We start from the raw sequence: 19,507 nt of genomic DNA, 5'->3' as shown, positions 1-19,507 counted from the left end.
CCTGTGGTGGAAGCTCCATTTCCACTGGGACAGTGTCAAGGTGGCGGGGCCTTTAAGGGGCAGAGCCTAGTGGGAGGCCATTGGGCATGCTGCCTTTGAAAGGAATTAACATAGTTCTCAAGGGACCCCAGTAGGTTGACTTACAAGAGAGGGAGTGGTCCTTCGGTCATCTCTGCTTCCTGTCTCACCTGTGACCCTCCCCCAGTTGCTTCTGACCTTGCCATAGTGACATCTGAGTGGGACATACCCAAGTAGGTATAGCACCACCAGAGCTAAGCAAATGCACGTGCCGTGCCCTTGAGTCTCCAGAAAGATAAGCTAAGTAGACCTGCTCTTTCATATACAGTGCAAACGCTTTCACTACAGTAACAGAAGGCGGGCTAATACTAGAGCATCTCCTCCACGTGATGAGATGCATCTTCAGCATCAGCTAACAGTGGTGTTGACAAAAACAGTGACCGTTTTTGAATGGACGAACCCTGCTCAGCAGGAATGTCATCACTAAAGTCATTCTAACACAGTCACGTGCCCCAAAATTGTAAGTCAGAAGCATTACTAAAGGTAACTTAGATGTGGGACATTAAAGGGCTGGAGGGATCTTCAGGGTAAAAGAGCTGGGCACCAAGCCTAAGGACCTGAGTTCCAATCCCTAGAACAGGAGCATCCGTAAACCCAGCATTCTTCATACTAGGAGATGGGAGGCAGAAACAGGTAACCCCTGGAAGCTTGTGTGCCAGCCACAGTGAGAAAAAAACAAACAAACAGCAAAAGATCCTGTCTTAAGGTAGAAGGTTAAGACATACTGAAGTTGTCTTCTGATCTTGGTATGTGTGCTGTGGCACATTAGTGCCTGAGTTAACACACATAAGTGCTCGTTCTCTCTCTCTCTCTCTCTCTCTCTCTCTCTCTCTCTCTCTCTCTCTCTCTCTCTCACACACACACACACACACACACACACACACACACTCACACACACACACACACACAGAGGTAGGAAAAAAGAGGGGAATTACTGAATGTCGTAAGTTTGAGACAGGAGTTACAGGGTTAGGTCGGTAAGTCTTGGGGTTGGCTTAATGACAGGAAGATACTGTCTCTCGGCACAAAGCTACTCAAATGGCTGCACCTGGCAAGGAGGCCATGGGATGAGACGACTCTGAGCATGAGGCTCAGGGTCACCATCAGTCCAGTCCCTTGCCATGTGGCTCTGGGCAATGACCTCCTCTGAGCTCAGTTTCCTCTTGTGTGGAGCAGAGACTGCCATGATGCCGTGATTCCACACTCTCTCCATGAGAGCACATCCTAAGTACCCAGGAGTTATTGATGTCACAGGTGAAATGTGTCCCTTAAAGTAGACCTCAGGCATAGCCTCCCTTTTACCTTTAAGAGTCCATGAAATGTGCACAAGGCATGGAAACAACTTCTCTCCCAGACGCAGAGTCATGGTAGAGCATTTCCCTTACTGTGCACAGATAGTCTCCCTGGCTTCTCATCCATATCACTTTTAGTCTGTGACTCTCTTGAGAGCAGGCAGTGTCTGCCTTCCCAGTGCAGGCCCCCTTGATACCTTTTGGAGGAACGAGAGTAAGAGACTGGGGGAAGTTCCAAGGAAACCTCCATAGAGGATGGGAGTAGCACGTGTCTGTGACTTGGTGAGATCAGATGCCGGTGCTCATGAGAGAGGTGTCACAGCCGGCCTCCATCTCAGCACATTCCGTGGACTGGAAACACAAAATGCTGCATGCATACTAGATGTGTGGACTTTGTTTCTTGTCATTATCCCCAGTAGAGCAGAACTTTGATGGCACAGCATTTGCGTTGTACTGAGTGTCCTGAGTAATCGAAAAGTGATTTAAAGTGTGCAGAGTGATGTTCACCGACTAAGTGGAAATACCACGGCTTTTTATATAAATGACTAGAGCATCTGTGGGTTTTGGCACCAGGGGAGTCCTGGAGTCCCTCTGTCATGGGATGGGTGGGGATGACTGTGTTAGGTAAATGCCATTGTGGTTTCTCCTGGCCTTGCTCTGGTATCCTAACATGGTTGACACTGGCTAAAGCTCTTTTCTTGAAACCGCAAACTAGGACAAAGACTTAAAATATGAAAAAGATGGCGATGTCTCAGTGAACCAGGAGGTGGAGTCTGGGATAAGTACAGGTGCATTGTGAGGACAGCACTCGGGAGAAGGGGAATACGGGATCACAGTGGAGCAGGGGGACGGGCGGAGTCCATGCTGGTACCTACCTTCAGCCTGAGCCAGGCGGAAGGCACTCTGAAACAAATCACACCAGAGTCTAGAGGGTGCGGTCCTCACAAGATATGTTCTGGGGTGTGTGTGTGTGTGTGTGTGTGTGTGTGTGTGTGTGTGTGTGTGTATGTGTGTGAGTGCTGACTGTTTTAAGTTCATTCAACTAGGTGAACCCTATCTTTTGTACTCGGGTACAAACTTAAATGTGGAAATTCAGTGAGTGAATCCAGCTTGGGGTAGGAGAATCCACTCAGTGTATCCACTCTCCAGGTCCAGTGACCTCCTGACAGAAGGCCATAAATCTGCATGGCCAGACTTTCTCCCCTGTCATAGGAGCTGTAATCTTGATATCAATATGAAATCTTTAGATTTTTTTTCAGGGGGAGCAATCAACTCAGGAAGTTTTCCAGTGTTAAGTGGTTCCACCATCCCATTTCTGAGGATGACCTGGATTCCAGCCTGCCCGTGTGCAGTCTGTAGTCTGAGTTGGTGGCCGACTCCAGCAGCTGGCCTTCCCTGGCCTGTCATTGCGGGTGAGGCTAGCATTCAGAAGAGCTGAGACAGGTGGACTGTAGGCAGCTGTGGTGAGCACAGGTGGCCTAACAAAGCCACCCAGAGAACATGCTGCTCTCCCTGACTCACAGCTTGCTTTGGTCAACTCCTAGCTTTCTGAGGAGATCCAGTGCTCTCTGGCCAGCCACCTCTTGTCCTTGGTGAAATCAGAGAAGAACCGCCAGGTCATGTGTGAGGCAGGGATGCTCCGCACACTCATGACCTTTTGCCACAGGACCCTCAGCACGGGAGGCAGTGTCCTGCACTCGCATCTCATCAGGATCTTTGAAAAGCTCGGTTCCCAAGCCATCGAGCCAGAGGTGCTAAGGTACTGCACACATTAAACATCCAACACCACAGACCCCAAGGCAGGATAACGGGTGCATTGTGTACAATCGAGTCTCCAGGGGCAGGTGTCAGCATCCTCCGCTCTTTGGCTCCAGCATCAGATGTATATGCACACAGAGCAGACATAGCCTCATCTGGGAGTCTGGGGGGGTGGCGGGTGGTGGAAATGTCAAGGAGGTAAATCTAGAGCTAACCCCTGAAGCCTGGACTAGATCCAGAGGCCAGACTGAAAAGAGCTGAGCTTGCAGGGGCAGAGACCAGGGCAGCATGAAGGGGACCAGATGCAGGACTCCACTGTATCCTTCCTGCACACAGGAGGAATAGAAAGGATTCAGGAGAAGGGACAAGAAAGCAGAGGAGGGACATACATCATGCAGGAGAGGTCGAGTCTCTTAAGACCCTTACTGCCCTGGAGCAGGATGGAGAGCATGTCCCAGGTTCACATTCACCAGACTGCTGCTTATGGAGAAGCAGAGCAGACAGAGAACAACACTTCCAGCTGGCGGGTCTGGGACCCAGGCGCTGGAGAAGCTTCTTTTAGCCACTCTGAGCCCTGCCAGACCGGGCCACTAAGCTAAGCACAGAGGGAATTAACTTAGAAACTTGTAAACAATATATATCGTGAAGTCCAGTTGAAGTTCCCAATTTACCAACTCTGCTAGATAATGAGACAGGGACACACGGTTTCTGTGTGACTTTTGGAAACAGTATTTCAGGGTTGGGGATACGAACACTGGGCATCTAGGGAAGTGATCTGGAAAAGCTTGCCTGCACTGCAAATTTAGTTTCCTCTCTTGATGTTGTGACATTCAGGCAGTTCCTAGGCCTTGGAATTCGCCCACCTCAGCCAGCTGCCAGGAAAAGCCTCTGTTCATCTCCTGGGCGTGAAGATGACCCTGGGTACTCAGGTGAGGAGACAGACAGGAAAGGTTGAGGGGTGAATAGTTAACATTTTTATTTCTGATGAATGATTGTTCATAAGATAGAAAAGTGGGCAGATTTAAAATGTGTGTTTTTTTTTTCTTCTGTTGCTCGGTGGGGCAGGTAAAGAACACACAGGGGTTGGGGTTCCAGAACCATTTCCAGTCTCTGCGTGAGGCAGGTGGTGCTAGGCATCTGCCTGACCCTTTATACCTGAGATCCCAAAACAACGGTCCTGCTTCCTCTACAACCCAGAGGTCCCAAGTGCTGCACCGGGCAGAGGTGGGCAGCAAAGCTTTTTGTAAAGTTCACAGCTTAGGAGCAAAGTGGGATGCCGGAAGTGAAAGCACTGGATGATGCCCGGAGTCAAGCCAGCTCTCTGAGAGCATGCCATTCTCAGAAATCAGTTTAGAAAAAAGGATGTTGGAGACACCTGGAATGTAAGACCAGGCAGAGCACTGGGGCAAGCAAGGGCCAGCTAAGAATCAGAGGTGGAGAATTGGGCTTGGAGCTGGCAGCCAGAGGCAGGCTGGTATGGAGGGCAGAGCTGGGCAAGTCACTGTGAGGCCAGCAAGGAATGCCAGTTGGGCGAGCAAGATACCAACAGCAGCAGCAAATGCTGTGTCAGAAAGAGGAACATGCTGGAATGAGACGTCTCTCAGAGCTGGTTATTCCCACCACTGAACAGCATTTAAACCAGCAGAGTTCAGGCAGAGGGGCCACTGTGTTGGGAAATGCCTGGTGGCTTTTGCAGGATGCTCAGCCTGGGGCAGGAACATCAGAGATGTTGCCAGAGCAGCGGTGGAACTGCGTCAGGCAAGGACACATCTTTGTCTTGTTTTCTGCCCCAGGGTCATGTGAAGAGACCACTGAGAAACCTACAGATATCAGCCCATACCCTGGAGGGTCTCAGGACCTCAGGTCCTCATGGACCTCCCAAGATTCGGCCACAGCCCTCCAGACAACACTGAGCCTCATCTCTATGACCTCCCCTCGCAATCTGCAGCCTCAGAGGGCAGCCCTGACTCCGTCATTTGTGGAATTTGACATGTCTGTGGAAGGTTATGGGTATGGAGGACTCTTCTATATTTGGAAAATGACTGATTAATTTCCAGTACCTCTGATGATCTGTAACACTGGCTACACAACTGTGGCCCCATTGGTTTTCACTGCTCAAGCAGAGGTGTGGTTAAGTAGTTAGATACCCCTCTATCCAGTGGAGAAGGGCAGAGTGTCTAGCTATGGAGGACCAGAGCCCTCTTCTTCCCTACTGTATCTGCTTCTAGAATGTTCTCCATGTTGTCTGGCCTCCAGTGAGGATTCATCCCCTCTGGGTATCCCACCAGCGCCAACTGTTTTCTGTTCTTGGAGCCTCATGGCCTAGGAATGCATACTGCCACTGCAGGCAGATGGAGCAGGGGGTGTCACAGCCCAGACTGTTGATGCAAAGGATTGGCATGCAGTCCAATGACCTGCAATACTTTCCTATTTCCAGCTGTCTGTTCACTCCAACCTTGTCTACGGTCATGGGGACCAGCACAGAGCACTCCATCTCCGGAGGGACTGGATCAGGTAAGCATCTCCCAAGTAAGTCCCTGGTTGCAGATTTCTGCCCCAAGTCTCCAGAAAGCACCAGTCTTCCCTCAGTCCCAAGTTTCTGCAGATGAGGATCCTTCTGCCTACTACATCTGCTCACAGTCTCTTAGAGGAGTTGTCCTATTCATCATGCACTGTGTGGGCTTACTCCACAGCCAGGGCTCAGGTAGCATTGAAGGCTTTGGAGATGCTGCATCTGAGGCTGAGCCATTGTACGGGAGCCCGGAATAGGCTGAAATGGAGCGGCATATGCTGTCAGCTTTCTCTAGAGAGGGGTGTAAGTTCTCTGCTGGTGGCCACCAAGAGGAGGCAAAGCCACAGTAGATTGTTTTGGGGCATCAGCCTGGAGCCTGGCCATACTTTTCAAAGCATTTCACTAATATAGCACACTGGCCATCACAGTGCTCAGAGTGGCCTGAGCTCAGCACTTCCTGTTATCAAAGCCAGGTTCCCGGTTTCAGTGAGAACATGGCTGGCCTGTTAGTTCAGGACAAACTTCCTTTCTGTGGGTGGTACTCAGTGTGCTAACATGGCTACAGATGCTGTGCTACACCATGAGAGGACATGGTGCTTCCTTGGACTAGGTCATTTCTCCACCTTAGGTTCAGCTGAGCTAGTGTCCTCACCTCCACGGAGCCCAAAGCCTGATCAGTTGCAGAGGCTTAGATATTGAAAAGCCTCGGGGACAGCCACATCTGTTCCCTTGGCAAGGCTGCATGGTCTGGAGAAGCTAGGAACAGCAGGGCTCAAGGTCTGTAGGGATACCACGAACTTCCTGTGAGCCTCCTTATCCTGGTATAAACAGTGAGAAGCATCCCACGCTTGGAGCAGGAGGGAGTGAGGAGTGTGGAGCAGGCCAGATGCAGAGCTAGTTCCCAGTAGGCAGCCAGCAGGGTGGAATCAGAGCTGCCTGGTGTCTCACTGGCTTCCTTGGCAGGGCAGAGGGTAAAGCTATGCTGTGTTCTACCCCCAGGTACCCCCAGGCCATTCCCTCCACCCGGAGGCCTCACCTTCTCCTGCTGGTTTCTGATCAGCCGGCAGGCCACTGTCATGGAGGGCCACCCCCTGCGCTTCCTAACCCTGGTGCGCCACCTGGCCAGGACTGAGCAACCCTTTGTCTGCTTCTCTGTCAGCCTCTGCATGGATGACCTCTCCTTGGTTGTGTCCACAGAAGAGAAGGAATTTCAGCCTCTGGGTAAGGCCCTGGGTTCCAAAGCTTGTGTGGTCTATACCCCGGGAATGGGGCCGAGCCAGATGTTCTCAGCACAGATGTGCATGGAAGCATGGTGACCCCTGTATCTTTTCATCTTTTGAAATGCTCCCTCGGCCTCCATACATGGTGAAAGGTCTAGGTAAATCTTTGTAGTGTGCCACTCTTGTCTGGGACCTGCATGGCTCTAGAGCTTCTGCTCACTGGTTTTCCAGAAAACTACTTCTGCCCTGACAGGAGAAACCCTGGTGGGACTTGGGGTTTGCCTCATGGAACACAAACTACATCATTAGAGCAAGGTTTATAAAGCTCCATTTAGTTGGAGCTGACATGGCCCTAGACCTGTTCACAGATAACCCAAATTTAGAGGGCTGACAGATAGTCCATGTCGCAGGTTGGTCTCTCTGGGTGCCCAGAAGCCTGATCCAGCTCAGTAGAATTGATGGCTGATCCTAGCTCCGCCCTTCAGATGTCAGCATATTCCCAACCTCACCTGCCTTATGGCTAAGCCCAGATACTTCAGCCGTCACTCCTATGCTAAGAGTCACTGCCTTGAAGCAGCGAAGTGTATGGAAGGCCCTGAGGATGGCCACATTCTTGGCACTCAGCCAGGCTGCTTGACTCCTCCCTCTCAGGTCACCTGACACATGCCGTCACCCTGCACTCAGTGGACAGTGCCTGGCTGAAGCCTGCTGGAGCTGACCGTGGGTCATCGGCCTAAGCTCTCTGCCTTAGGGTAGTAAGTGGGTGCAATGATAACGCCCCACCTCACAGGGTTGGGGGCTTGTTAAATGAGGTAATGCTGTAGTCATGGCACTAGGGTCTGGTGCAGAGGCTGAGCTCAGGGGGTAATGGCGGCAGCTACTGCTGCAGGCCCTTTTCTTTCTTTCTTTTTTTTTAAATGAAAAAGCCAGTGGGAGTCTGGTCTACAGCTCCACAGATGTAAGGCCCATGTGGGCTGAGCAGGGATATCACCCTCCCCAGGGCTCCTCTTGGGTCTCTGTAGCATGATGCCTCATGTGAGGTCCACTGTTTGCTCTCCTTTGCAGATGTCATGGAGCCTGAAGATGAGGCAGAGCCCTCTGCAGGGCGCCAGCTGCAGGTCAGGTGCAGCCAGCTGCTGACATGTGGCCAGTGGTATCACCTGGCTGTGGTGGTCAGCAAAGAAATGAAAAGGAATTGCACTGTTACCACGTATCTGGATGGACAAGCTATTGGCTCAGCCAAGGTCACTGTCACAGCTAAGATGTTGCCTTGATATGGTTGGCTAATTACTCATTTCCCCATTTGCACTTGTTATTTCTGTGTATATGTGTGTGTGTTTGTGTATATTTATGTATATGTGTGTGTATCTATATGTGTGTTTATATGTGTGGGTATGTGTGTGTGTGTGATATCTTGATGGGCCTTGTATTATGCCTACAAATCAATGAGAAGGAATGTGACAGCTTTACTGTGTTCAGTCTTTCTATCCATGAACATGGTGTGTCTCTCCTTTAATATAGATTATATGTTAATGATATCATATAACTATCTGAATTTTCCCTTATCCATTTGGAATTTTCAGTATATAGATCCTATTCATTATTTTATTTTATTATTAATTTTATTAAATACACCATTTTTCTTTTGAATAATTGTAAATGGATTTGGTTTCACTGTTAGTGTATAGATAAGCAATTGATATTTGTGTTGATTGGATATCCTGTGACTTTGATGAACTCATTTACTAGTTCTGGAGATTAAAAACATTCATGAGCATGCCATCTGCAAATGGAAACCTTTTATTTCTTCTTTTTTGAACCACACAGCTGTAATTAGTGTAAGTGCCTGAAATTGTTAATGTTCCAATAATGGACATTTACGTTCTTAGTGCATTGACTGGGCCAAGGAAGATGGACTTATGGACTTCCGTGTTTGTTTTTATTTCTTGTCAAGTTTGTTTCCAATGGTGGCATCGAAGCTTCACGCCCCCCCCTCTGTATCTACACTTCCTGGCTTGTTCTGCTGTACACCTCTCACATTTGAGAGCTGTCTTTCTGGCTTTTTAGATAAAATAAAATTTTATTTTGGTGTGAGAAATGAGCTCCCGATATTGTATCCCTGTATATGACGTTGATGGGCTCCAGGTTAAATACTGCTCCTGCTTTAACAGATGCTGTATATTCAGGCCTTACCAGGGCCTTTCCTTTCAATGGATCCATCTTCATTTGTGGATGTTTATGGCTATATTGGGACCCCTAGAGTTTGGAAACAAAAGTCATCATTAATCTGGCGCCTTGGCCCCGCATATCTCTTTGAAGAAGACATATCAGTGGACACTTTAGAACTTATTATCAAACTTGGCCCGAGGTACTGTGGCAACTTTCAAGCTGTGCACCTTCAAGGTATGGAGTGTTTTGATTTATAATGATTCTGTTGGTATGAGTTTTTAAGTGGGCACCCAGTTATTTATAGCATATTTATAAAGAATAAACTCAGCAGAGGTCAATCATTAGGGAAGGCCTTTGTAATTGGACCATTATATATTTACAACCCAAGAGAAACTGTCACAGAAGAGGAAATGACAATATCCTTTGCATTTCAACTCCGCAGTACCTAATGGAGGAGGGTAGATGAGTAATCCTCTCAGCAAAGCAAGGGAGGGGAACGAGATAAATAAGTTACATTCCTTTTAATGAAGACGCTTTTTAACTAAAGTATACTGTTGTCTTCAATTATTAAACAGGCAGACAGCATCCCCATTTTCTTTATTGATTGTTGGCTGTTCAAGCAGGGAGCTTGCTCTCTGAGCTCTGCCAGGTCCAGGGGGTCAGTTCCCATCTGGAAAGAAAGACAAATGCATCTGCGTTTGAAGGCCTTACGTGTAGCCAAGGGCGGCTGAGTGTTGCTGAGTGCTCTGGTTTCCAGGTCTTGTGTGGCCTCATTTCCTGTGGCCATTGGCATTGGCCAGAGCAGCTGGGTCAGTTCTGGAGTCCAAGTTTCACCGACTCTGTATTCGCACAGTGTTCCTTTAGTAGGAGTCAGCTGTCAGTCACCTGCAGACCAGAGTGCGCATGCTAAGTGGGGTGTCCACAGTAGCTCTGCAGCTCTCAAGATCTTAGGTCTGTCAGCCCCACCCACTTCCTCTATCAGAGAAAGTTACTTAGCTGCTTATAGGTGAAGTGGTAGATTTGATAGATGTTCCTACTCTACTAAGTTTCATACCCGTGACACCTATGTTTTCTAGAAGAGCCAATCTCAAATTATTGCCCTGAGTATATTTATTGTCATTGTTTTGTTTGTTTTTTTCATTCTAGGGTCTCACGATATAGACCAGGCTGGCCTCAAACTCACAAAGATCCACTTGCTCCTGCTTCCCAAGTGCTGGGACAAAGGAGTGCCCCACCACACTTGGTCCCACTCTCATTTTTATATTAAGTATCAGAGAAGCTTTTGACCCACAAATATACAAAATGCAATGACATGCAGACATCCTCCCAGTGGTCATTTTGCTGTGTGACAGGGGGTGTTTAATGGTCAGAGGGTCCGTTTCTTTCTCTGTAAAGGGAGGCTAGAACTGACTAAAGACATACTGTTGCAGGAGAAGACCCAGATGGTGAAGCCACACCCCTCATTGCGGAGGAAAAGGTTTCCTTTGGCCTTCACGTGTCCAGCTCTTCTGTCACCAGCATACTGAACATCAGAAACACCTACAATGAGGTGGACAGCCGCCTAATCGCCAAGGAGGTACAGCTTCTTGAGTCCCTTCCCTTTTTCACTGGGTGGCTTTCTCCAGCTCCCAAGGCTTCAGTAATTATTTTGTGTATGTTCATCCCTTGATGGCTAGACACATGCACACCACACTTCTCATTTGCTAAGACACAGCCTGCTTCCCCACCAGGACTAAGCCTTTTCTTTAAAATTGCTTAGAGAGGAATACGTGTGCTCTTCCTGGTGAAGAACTCGGAACTCTTTCAGTATTATTTTGATTTTGGAAACTCTGCCACTGATCTTCGCTTTGGACACTCCTGCTCTACCATCTCTGAAAAGTGGCTGAGTGGCTGCAGCTTTGTTTTGAAAGTGAACTTAGAGAACAAGCAAATGCACATGTAAAGAAAGACGCTCTGTGGCTCACCTTTTCCTAATTCCTGCATAAATACCTCTTTTGAGTTCAGTGCTAAAGAACATCGGTTGGTTTGTTTACATTCTCTTCGCTCTTGTGGACAGAGGGCCCCAGAGGTCAGAATCGAGGCCCTGGCATGCACCAAAGTTATGTCTTGCTGCGTATCCTGATTACAGAAGGCAGAATTCCTCTCCTTCTGCGTCTCTGAAATCAGTAGTCAAAACTGGGCTCTGCAGAGCCTGGATAGAGAAGGTCTTTTGTTTTTGTTTTTTTGAGACAAGGTTTCTCTGTGTAGCCTTGGATATCCTGGAACTTTCTCTGTAGACCAGGCCGGCCTTGAACTCACAGAGATCCGCCTGTCTCTGCCTCCCGAGTGCTGGGATTAAAGGCGTGCGCCACCACTGCCCGGCTTGATAAGGCCTTGGTATTGCTGTTCCATTGTTATCATTGGGTTCTTCCTGCCCCATGGCCTCCTCTTTGTGAGCAGGAAGGGTGTACAGACTGTCTTTACAGCCAACTCACTTGCAATTGCACCACAGTTGAAGAATGAGACAGTGATCCCACAGTTTCGCTTCAGCCCCGATATTGACTAATCATCCACTATTTGTCACATGTGGAGTACCAGCCTTGGGCCTTGGGGTGTCTGTCCTCTAGGGGCTCCTGAACAGACTCTTTCTCTAGCAGGGGTTTTGTAGCACTAATTGTTGTCATTTCCTCTAGATGAATATTTCTTCTCGTGACAATACCACACCTGTGTTCTTGTTGAGAAATTGTGCTGGACACCTCTCAGGGTCTCTCCGGACTCTCGGTGCTGTTGCTGTGGGCCAGTTAGGTAGGTCAAGCTCTGGGCTATACTCTGCTTTGGGAAAGAGGGCTTGTGCATCCTAGAACTCCGGGGGTGGAAGACAGATGGACTGTATAGGGGAGGTCTTGGGAGGAGGGCCAGGGTTGAGAACAAGCCTAGCCAGAGAGTGACCAAAGAGAGCAGCTCTGCTCAGCTTGCTGCTTCTTGACTGAGGAGCTCGACTGCCACCCATCCCAGTACCTGTGCACCACAGGACCTAGCCCTGGAGCACAGTGTGGCCTGTGAGCAGGAGCCACGGTTGTATCTGGTTGCCTGAAAAATAACAGACATGTAGCCAAGACGTCTGGAGCTCCAATCTCTCTTCCCAGCCTATCCCAGTGCATGGGCCTTTTCTTCCTGTCCACGGGCAGAGACACACGTGGCTTTCAGGTGTTGTTGCTGTGACATACTGATGACGTGTTCTTTGTGACTCCCTCAGGGGTGAGGGTGTTCCACTCCAGCCCCGCTGCCAGTAGCCTGGACTACATTGGAGGGCCTGCCATCCTCTTGGGTCTCATCTCCCTGGCAACAGATGATCACACCATGTATGCAGCTATGAAAGTCCTGCACTCGGTTCTGACCAGTAATGCTATGTGTGACCACCTGATGCAGCACATCTGTGGGTACCAGGTAATTCCACCCTCTCAGCTGACCCTGCAGCTTCCCAAAGAGGTGTCAACCCCAGGATGAGCTGCTCTTGCCACAGTAGCATTACATCAGGTCAGGAGTGAATTCTGGAAAAGAGAATCCCAGCAAGCTTTGCTTCTGTCATGACCTTGGTCACCCTAAACCAATAGGTTGCTCAGCTATCCACTGACAGACATGCTGAAGTGCATGATCACAGCAGAGGAGTACCTGGTGACAACTAGCTACAAGGAGCTCTGTCTGGGCGAGCTTGCTCGCCTGTCTGCTTCTGTAGCATTCTCCTTGATGATTCCAGAATCATCTAAGATTGCTTCATTCTGCCTCCCTCACACTGGCTGAGTTCAGATTATAGACCCAGACTGGTTTGAAATCCTGCCTCATCTTCTAACTTGTTATTTAACCTTGGAAAAAATCATTTACATCTGCCTCAGTTTCCCCACCTATAAGATCTGCACTTTCATCCCTCCTGTCTCTTGGCCTATAGTGATGATTGAAAGGTTTCATACAAACGAAGGGCTCAGGTTAAGTCTAACCAAGAGTCAGTGCTCAGCAAGTATTAGCTGCTTTGAGATCTTAATCTCCTTGTGATACAGTTCTCTCATGTGTACAACAGGACTACCAGCAGATGTGGAGATGGGGCTGAGTGTAACAGGACTACTAGCAGATGTGGAGATGGGGATGAGTGTAACAGGACTACTAGCAGATGTGGAGATGGGGATGACTGTACATTGACATATGTGGGGAATGTAGAAGAGTGCCTACTCAGAAAAATCGGAGCAGACATGTTCATGTCATTGTCATGACTATCTGCAATTGATAAGATTCGATGCAGATCTTCCTCTCTAGTAACCTCCTTCTGGGTTGGGTGGTGACTTTGAGAGGAGGCATGGTGAAAAGGACTAGGGCTTAGGTCTTATTTAGGGGAAGAAGAGGGTCAGATTGCAGATGTGTCAAAAAAGTGAAAAGATGTCACATATTTGCTGATCATGAGCAACAATTTCAGAAGGCATGTTGGAAGAGCAACAGGGGTATCTTGGGGGAACAGGGACAGAGAGTGGACTTGGAGTTGTGTAGAGAGTGATCTGAGTCCCAAAAAGATGGGGGATGACTCAGATGTCAGCAGGTGGCTGGGTAGCCTGGTTTTTATGTTACCAAGATCATGAAGATGCAGATTTTCTGGGAAGTCTCTTTCTTAGCTCTGAGATGTGTTTTCAGAAACAAGTGCCTTGTTGTGTCCATTCTGGAGTGGATGCTGTGCCTTGCACACCTTCTGGCATAACAGAATGACATAGCCAGGGGCTGCAGCCTGAAGCAAGGCTGTGTGATCTGGATGTGGACATGTGGTGGCTTCCGGACAATGATGCAGCGCAGATGAGAGCTCATGATGATGACTGTATAGTTCCAGTAAGGGATGAGGAGAAGCATGGAGAAATTAGGGCTGAGAATGAGGGGGAAGTAAGAGGTCCCTGTGAGAGGTCCCATCTCAGAAGCCCAGTAAGACAGGCCTAGGAAGAGAAGTCACCACAGAACTTGGTGCAGGTGTGTCTTGTGAGAATGTGGAATGAAGGAAGGCAGTTCCAAAGAACCGGGGTGTGGGCTGGCCGCAGGCGTGCTGTGGGAACTAACAGTGATGGGAGAAAGAGGTCCAGTGACGCATCCAGGACTCCCACTGTGCATCTCACCTCTCCAGATCTTAGCCTTTCTCCTGAGGAAGAAGACGTCCTTCCTAAACCATCGCATCTTCCAGCTGATCCTCTCAGTGGCTGGCACCGCAGAGCTGGGTTTCAGACCATCTGCTGTCACTAACACGTGTGTCTTCCAGCATGTGCTCTGCAATTTTGAGGTAAACTGGAGACTGATGCCTAGGCCTCCAGGAGTATGTGTGTAAGAAAGTCTGGTGTTTCACCTTCCTTCATTGTCATATTGATAGTAGGTGGGAAAAATCACAATAGCTTTGGAGTTCACGGGCCTGGGTTTACAGTTTAGCCCTCTTATCTCTGACGAGTGTAGCCTTGGCCTTGGGATGCTTCTTGGTCACTTTGGTCCCCTTTCTTCTTCTTCTTCTTTTTTTTTTTTTTTTTTTTTTTGGTTTTTCGAGACAGGGTTTCTCTGTGTAGCTTTGCACCTTTCCTGGAACTCGCTTTGTAGACCAGGCTGGCCTCAAACTCACAGAGATCTGCCTGCCTCTGCCTCCTGAGTGCTGAGATTAAAGGCGTGCGCCACCACCTCCTGGCCTCTTTTTCTTTTGAGATAGAGTATTGGTATGTAGCCCAGGCTGGCTTTGAACCCATGATCTTCCTACTTCAGCCTCAGTGCTAGGATTCCAAGCAGGTGTCACTATGCCCTGATCCATTGTGCTTATTTATGAAACTGAGATCATCATTTCTTCCTTGTAAGCTGTCATAGGGGTTAAATCTGATACCGTCTTGGAAAGGCTTTTAAAACTGTGGAACACCATTTAATGTGAGGATTAAAGATGATATCCCCATCCCTTTGGACACTGCTTTGCTGTTCCCAGTATTCTTTTAAAGAATGACCTGAGAGTTGCAGCTTAGGACACTGAGGACAAATAGAAGGACCAACAGACCTCTGGATAGATCAACCCATCCTAAATGTAGCAACATTTACTGGCACCCAGGTGCTGTCCATATCCTGAAGATGCCATAATGTCCAAGACTCAGGCCCTCTTCACTGCCAGAAAGAACAAGAAGACACTTTGACATCCCCTCCATGCCCCCACCCCCCACCCAGTACTACAGAGACAGACCCAGGGTTTCTGAGGAGTGAAGGCCAGTTATACTTTAGGGTCCAGGAGTTCTGGGCCATGTTTGCAGAGTTCAGTGGGAAAAGGTCTTGTCAAATAGAGGGCATATTTTCAAACACTCCAGTATGTGAGCAGTCCTGGGAGAGGTGGTTAGTGGAGATGTCCTTGATTGGAATTCAGACCTACAGTGAGGCATTAGGTGATGGGAGAGATGCCCGAGATTCCCTTTAGAGATGTTCTCTGTGCCTGTTAAATGTCAGGGTATTAGTCTGACTCCAGAGCAGGTAATCCTATTGGCAATCCTGATCTCAGACTCAGCAGACCCTGATATACCCATGCTTTGGTCCTAACACACATCTGTTCTGTCTTCCAGCTCTGGACAAACACTGTAGACAACCTGGAGATTGCTCTCTTTTCCCATCTCCTGGAGATTCTTCAGTCACCAAGGTTGGCTGGGTTTCAGTAGCCCTGGGTTTAGAACTAATGTCTTTCTTTGGGTTAGAACTTTATCTTCAAACAAAGACTAGGGGATAAAGGGATAAGACAACCAGTGGTTCAGCATCTGTATTGTCTACTACCTCCAAGAATGCTGGGACTTCACCTTGCCCTGCAGAACAGTGGGACAGCTCTTCCTCCGACAGACTTGGACCTCAGGGGGCACGGTGATGGGGAATCAGAGGTCTATAGCTTACGGACTAGCCCTGAATTAGGTGAATTAGGACTCAGCAAGTGGTGGGCATGGCCTGCAGAAGAAATAGCTGATCTAGGCCCTAAGTTGCTCTCTGTCCAATGTTTCTCTAGTTGACCTCTTCAAGGGACTTTGAAACAGTCACTTGGAGTTTCAAATGGCAGAAATAAAACCCTAGAATTTTGGGGAAGACAGAAAGCATGGAGGAGGAGGGATGGAAGCAGAGGGGCTGGGGGAAGTAGTCAAGGAGTTGATTAGTATGTGTAAATGAAGGGCGTATCCTCAAGGATGTGGGGTACCACTGAAGTACCTCCCTCTGCCCTTCTCTGCCTTTGGCATGCACTGCTTCACTTGAGCAGACATTCTTCTGTGACAGCCAGGTGGCCATGGGACGCCTCCTTGGATCTTTGTCTCAGCTGGGCACCCTCCACAGGCTTTACTCCATAGTGCTAGGGTAGGATTGAGTCCCGCTGGGCCACTCTGGTCCCATAGCCAGCCCAAGAGCATGGCTTTGCGTCTCCAGGGACTGAAGAGTTTGAGTGCGAGCTTACTCTAAATACATAAGGGCTGTGAAAAGAGAAAGGAGGCAGCAGAGCCGTGGGCTATCCCCCTGCCTGCTCTCCAGTAACTGTTAATGTCTTCCTTCTTTTGAATGCGTTTGTAACTAGATTTTTTTTTCATTCACGCTCCTATAATTGACTATCTGCCTAGATGACCCTAGTGGAAGGTTTTGGGTCTTTCCTGTCACATAGTTCTGTGTGACCACCTCGTGCCTATCCCATTTGTGGTCTGGAGTATAGAACTTTGCAGAACTGAACACACTCATGCCAACAACAAAGTTCCAAAGGAGTGCTCCCGCCCACATCCACCTACCCTCCCTCCACCGTTCTCCACTTTCTGTACCTGTTCTCTAAGTAACAGACATTACCCTTGTGGCTCTTGTCTTTGGAGGAGTAGAACTTACTGGAAATAAGATTGTGATTATCCCGAGGAGGGGGTGTGGGTACTTGAATTCCATCTCTTTCCTCTGCCTCTCCACCGAGCGCTCATCCACTTTGTGGTTTGGGGTGGGCAGGAAGAGCAGGCATGCAGACGGGCCCTGCAGGCCGCTGCTGCTTCTGCTGCTTGTTGGGAAGTGCTCTTGGGTCACACGTGTGTCTGCTGTCTTTGTTCTGGGTTTTCTGAGGCCAGCATTAGCTCTCCCTGAGGCTCAGAATTCAAGTCAATAATTGGGTTTGTCTTCAAAGGCGGTTTCCGGGGATTGGAAGGGACAAGCAGCACATGCTCCCGCAACTCTGACACTTGGCAGACACATAACCTGATGGGTGTCTGACGGCATCTTGACTAGTTGCCAAGAGAACACTGGAGTCAGAGGGCCAAGAAACAAGCCTAGCTTGGAAAACCTTTTTAGCAGAAACACGGAGAATTTGGTTCATTCCGGTAAAAGCTTTTACTGCGTCTCTCCCGGGCTCACCAGGGAAGGACCCAGGAATGCTGAAGTAGCGCACCAGGCACAGCTGGTACCCAAGCTCATATTCCTCTTCAATGAGCCAAGCCTGGCCCTGTCCAAGGTCTCCACCATCATCGCCATTCTGGGCTGTCAGCTGAAGGGTCACTTTAACATCCAGGACTTACTCAGGTACTTCAACAAGCTCCGGCGGCGGTGGGGGGTGGGGAATGGCGCAGGTGGAAGACCCTGGAACTATTTTACAAGGGGATATGCCTGCCCCTGCTCCCCAGTACTTAACAAAATTTGGAACTTTGTAGAGATTTGTGGTCAGGGCTGTGCATTGGGACCAGAGCGGATCTTCTTGATTCAGGGTGGAAGAAGGCAGATTTCCCAGCTTGTGGTACTCAGACGCCTTAAGAACATCTGTTGTCACAGTCGCCCTTAGCAGCAATGGCCCCTTGGGTCTACCTCCTGCAGAGTTCCCTCAGGATGAACAGCTGGTCCCACACCCCACCCTTTCTTCTTCACTCAGATCTGAAAAGTTGACCTGGAAGAACCAGAGTTAACTTCTTTGATCAGTCCCGATAGATTGAGAAGTTTCTAGAAACCCTGTGCTGATCACAGCAAAATCCCATTTCCCTCAGATTTTCACTAGAAGCCCCACTTGAGTGGATCACGTAGAGAACGCTTAACACGAACCCAGCGGGCCCAACCAAGACCCCTGCCTAAGCATGTCCTTCTCTCGCCGCCCACAGGGTCGGACTGTTTGTCATATACACCCTCAAGCCTTCATCAGTGAATGAGAGGCAGATCTGCCTGGATGGATCCCAAGACCCCTCCGTACCTGGTGAGAGCATCCTTTTCAGATGTCAAATCAAAGCCTCAGGATGACCCTCAAGGCACCCCAAAGCACATACTGGGGACCATATTGGGGACCACTTTGCATGGATATGAGCTGTGGGAAAGAAGGGAAGACATCCACAGCTATGATGGCCAAACAGTGGCTGAGGAAGCTACATTTAATAATCCAGGTTACGCAATCCACCACATCATATATTCCTGCTTCAAAACCTGCGATGGTTTCCAAGGCCCACAGACAGTCAATTCCCCGCACAGGCACCCTTTGTGTTAGCCTCAGTCTCCTTTCCTGGTTGAAACCTCACAGCCTCCCAGTATCCCAGGGAGCCTCAACCTAACCCTCTGAAGTGTTAACACAGCCTCTGTCCTTGCTGTGGCCATGCTCTCTCTCCAGGAATGCCACCCCTTGCCCACCCCATCCCCCGCCTCTCTGATAGACTAGTCATTTCCAGTCCCACTAGGCTTTATTTTCAGGTCCAAAGGCTTCTCATAAAGTACAGTTTGTGATGCTTTTTTGTTTGTTTATTTTTTGTTTTTTTGAGACAGGGTTTCTCTGTGTATCCCTGGCTGTCCTGGACCTCATTTGTAGACCAGACTGGCTTCAAACTCACAGAGATCCGCCTGCCTCTGCCTCCCTCCCGAGTGCTGGGATTAAAGGTGTGTGCCACCACTGCCTGGCTTGTGATGTGAATTTCGAGCCACTCTCTTACCCGTGCAGAACAGTCGTCCTGTCTTGTTCAGTCTTCCTTTGCTGGGAGGGCACAGAGCAACAACTGCAGCCACTCTGTCCCGGACCCTTTGGATCTGCACTGCCAAGGTGGAGCCGTTTAAATGTCAAATGTAACATATTAGGGGCTGGAGAGATGACTCAGCTGGTAAAGTGCTTGCCACACAAGCGCATGGACCTGAGCTGGGATCGCCAACATCCATACGAAAAGCCAAATCTACCAGCATGTGTCTGTAACCCTAGTGCTGGCAGGCAGAGACAGGGTCATCTCCAAGGTCCACTGGTCAACTAGTCTAGCAGAATCAGTAAACTCCAGATTTAGTGGGAGACCCTGTCTCAACAAATAACGTGGGGAGCAATAGAGGAAGATTATTCTGACATTGACCTTTGGCCTCTATCGACATGTGCTTGCACACACACCACATACATAATAATACAATAACAAAATTTGAAGAGTAAAAATTAGAATTTTGGAGCTTCACATTGGCCACATTCCGAATGCTTAGTCACCACATGAGGCCTGCGGCCACTGTATTGGATAAGGCAGATA

The 19,507-nt window shown here is 48.9% G+C and overlaps 1 protein-coding gene across 1 annotated transcript in view; it reads left to right on the top strand.

Annotated features, from left to right (window-relative positions):
- The window catches only part of Wdfy4 (WDFY family member 4), a 229,276-nt gene that overhangs the window by 61,780 nt on the left and 147,989 nt on the right, over nt 1-19,507 (top strand). The window contains exons 13-26 of the mRNA XM_059273136.1: nt 2,915-3,129; nt 3,963-4,057; nt 4,922-5,138; nt 5,566-5,642; nt 6,640-6,861; nt 7,926-8,104; nt 9,032-9,263; nt 10,460-10,605; nt 11,702-11,813; nt 12,265-12,455; nt 14,161-14,313; nt 15,608-15,681; nt 17,400-17,561; nt 18,128-18,219. Of these exons, the coding sequence (XP_059129119.1) occupies nt 2,915-3,129; nt 3,963-4,057; nt 4,922-5,138; nt 5,566-5,642; nt 6,640-6,861; nt 7,926-8,104; nt 9,032-9,263; nt 10,460-10,605; nt 11,702-11,813; nt 12,265-12,455; nt 14,161-14,313; nt 15,608-15,681; nt 17,400-17,561; nt 18,128-18,219 (2,167 nt within the window). The remainder of the gene's footprint in view (nt 1-2,914; nt 3,130-3,962; nt 4,058-4,921; nt 5,139-5,565; nt 5,643-6,639; nt 6,862-7,925; nt 8,105-9,031; nt 9,264-10,459; nt 10,606-11,701; nt 11,814-12,264; nt 12,456-14,160; nt 14,314-15,607; nt 15,682-17,399; nt 17,562-18,127; nt 18,220-19,507) is intronic.

The sequence above is a fragment of the Peromyscus eremicus genome, chromosome 9, assembly GCF_949786415.1.
Source record: "Peromyscus eremicus chromosome 9, PerEre_H2_v1, whole genome shotgun sequence".
NCBI classification, from domain to species: Eukaryota; Metazoa; Chordata; class Mammalia; order Rodentia; family Cricetidae; genus Peromyscus; species Peromyscus eremicus.
This window is presented reverse-complemented; position numbering and strand designations above follow the sequence as displayed.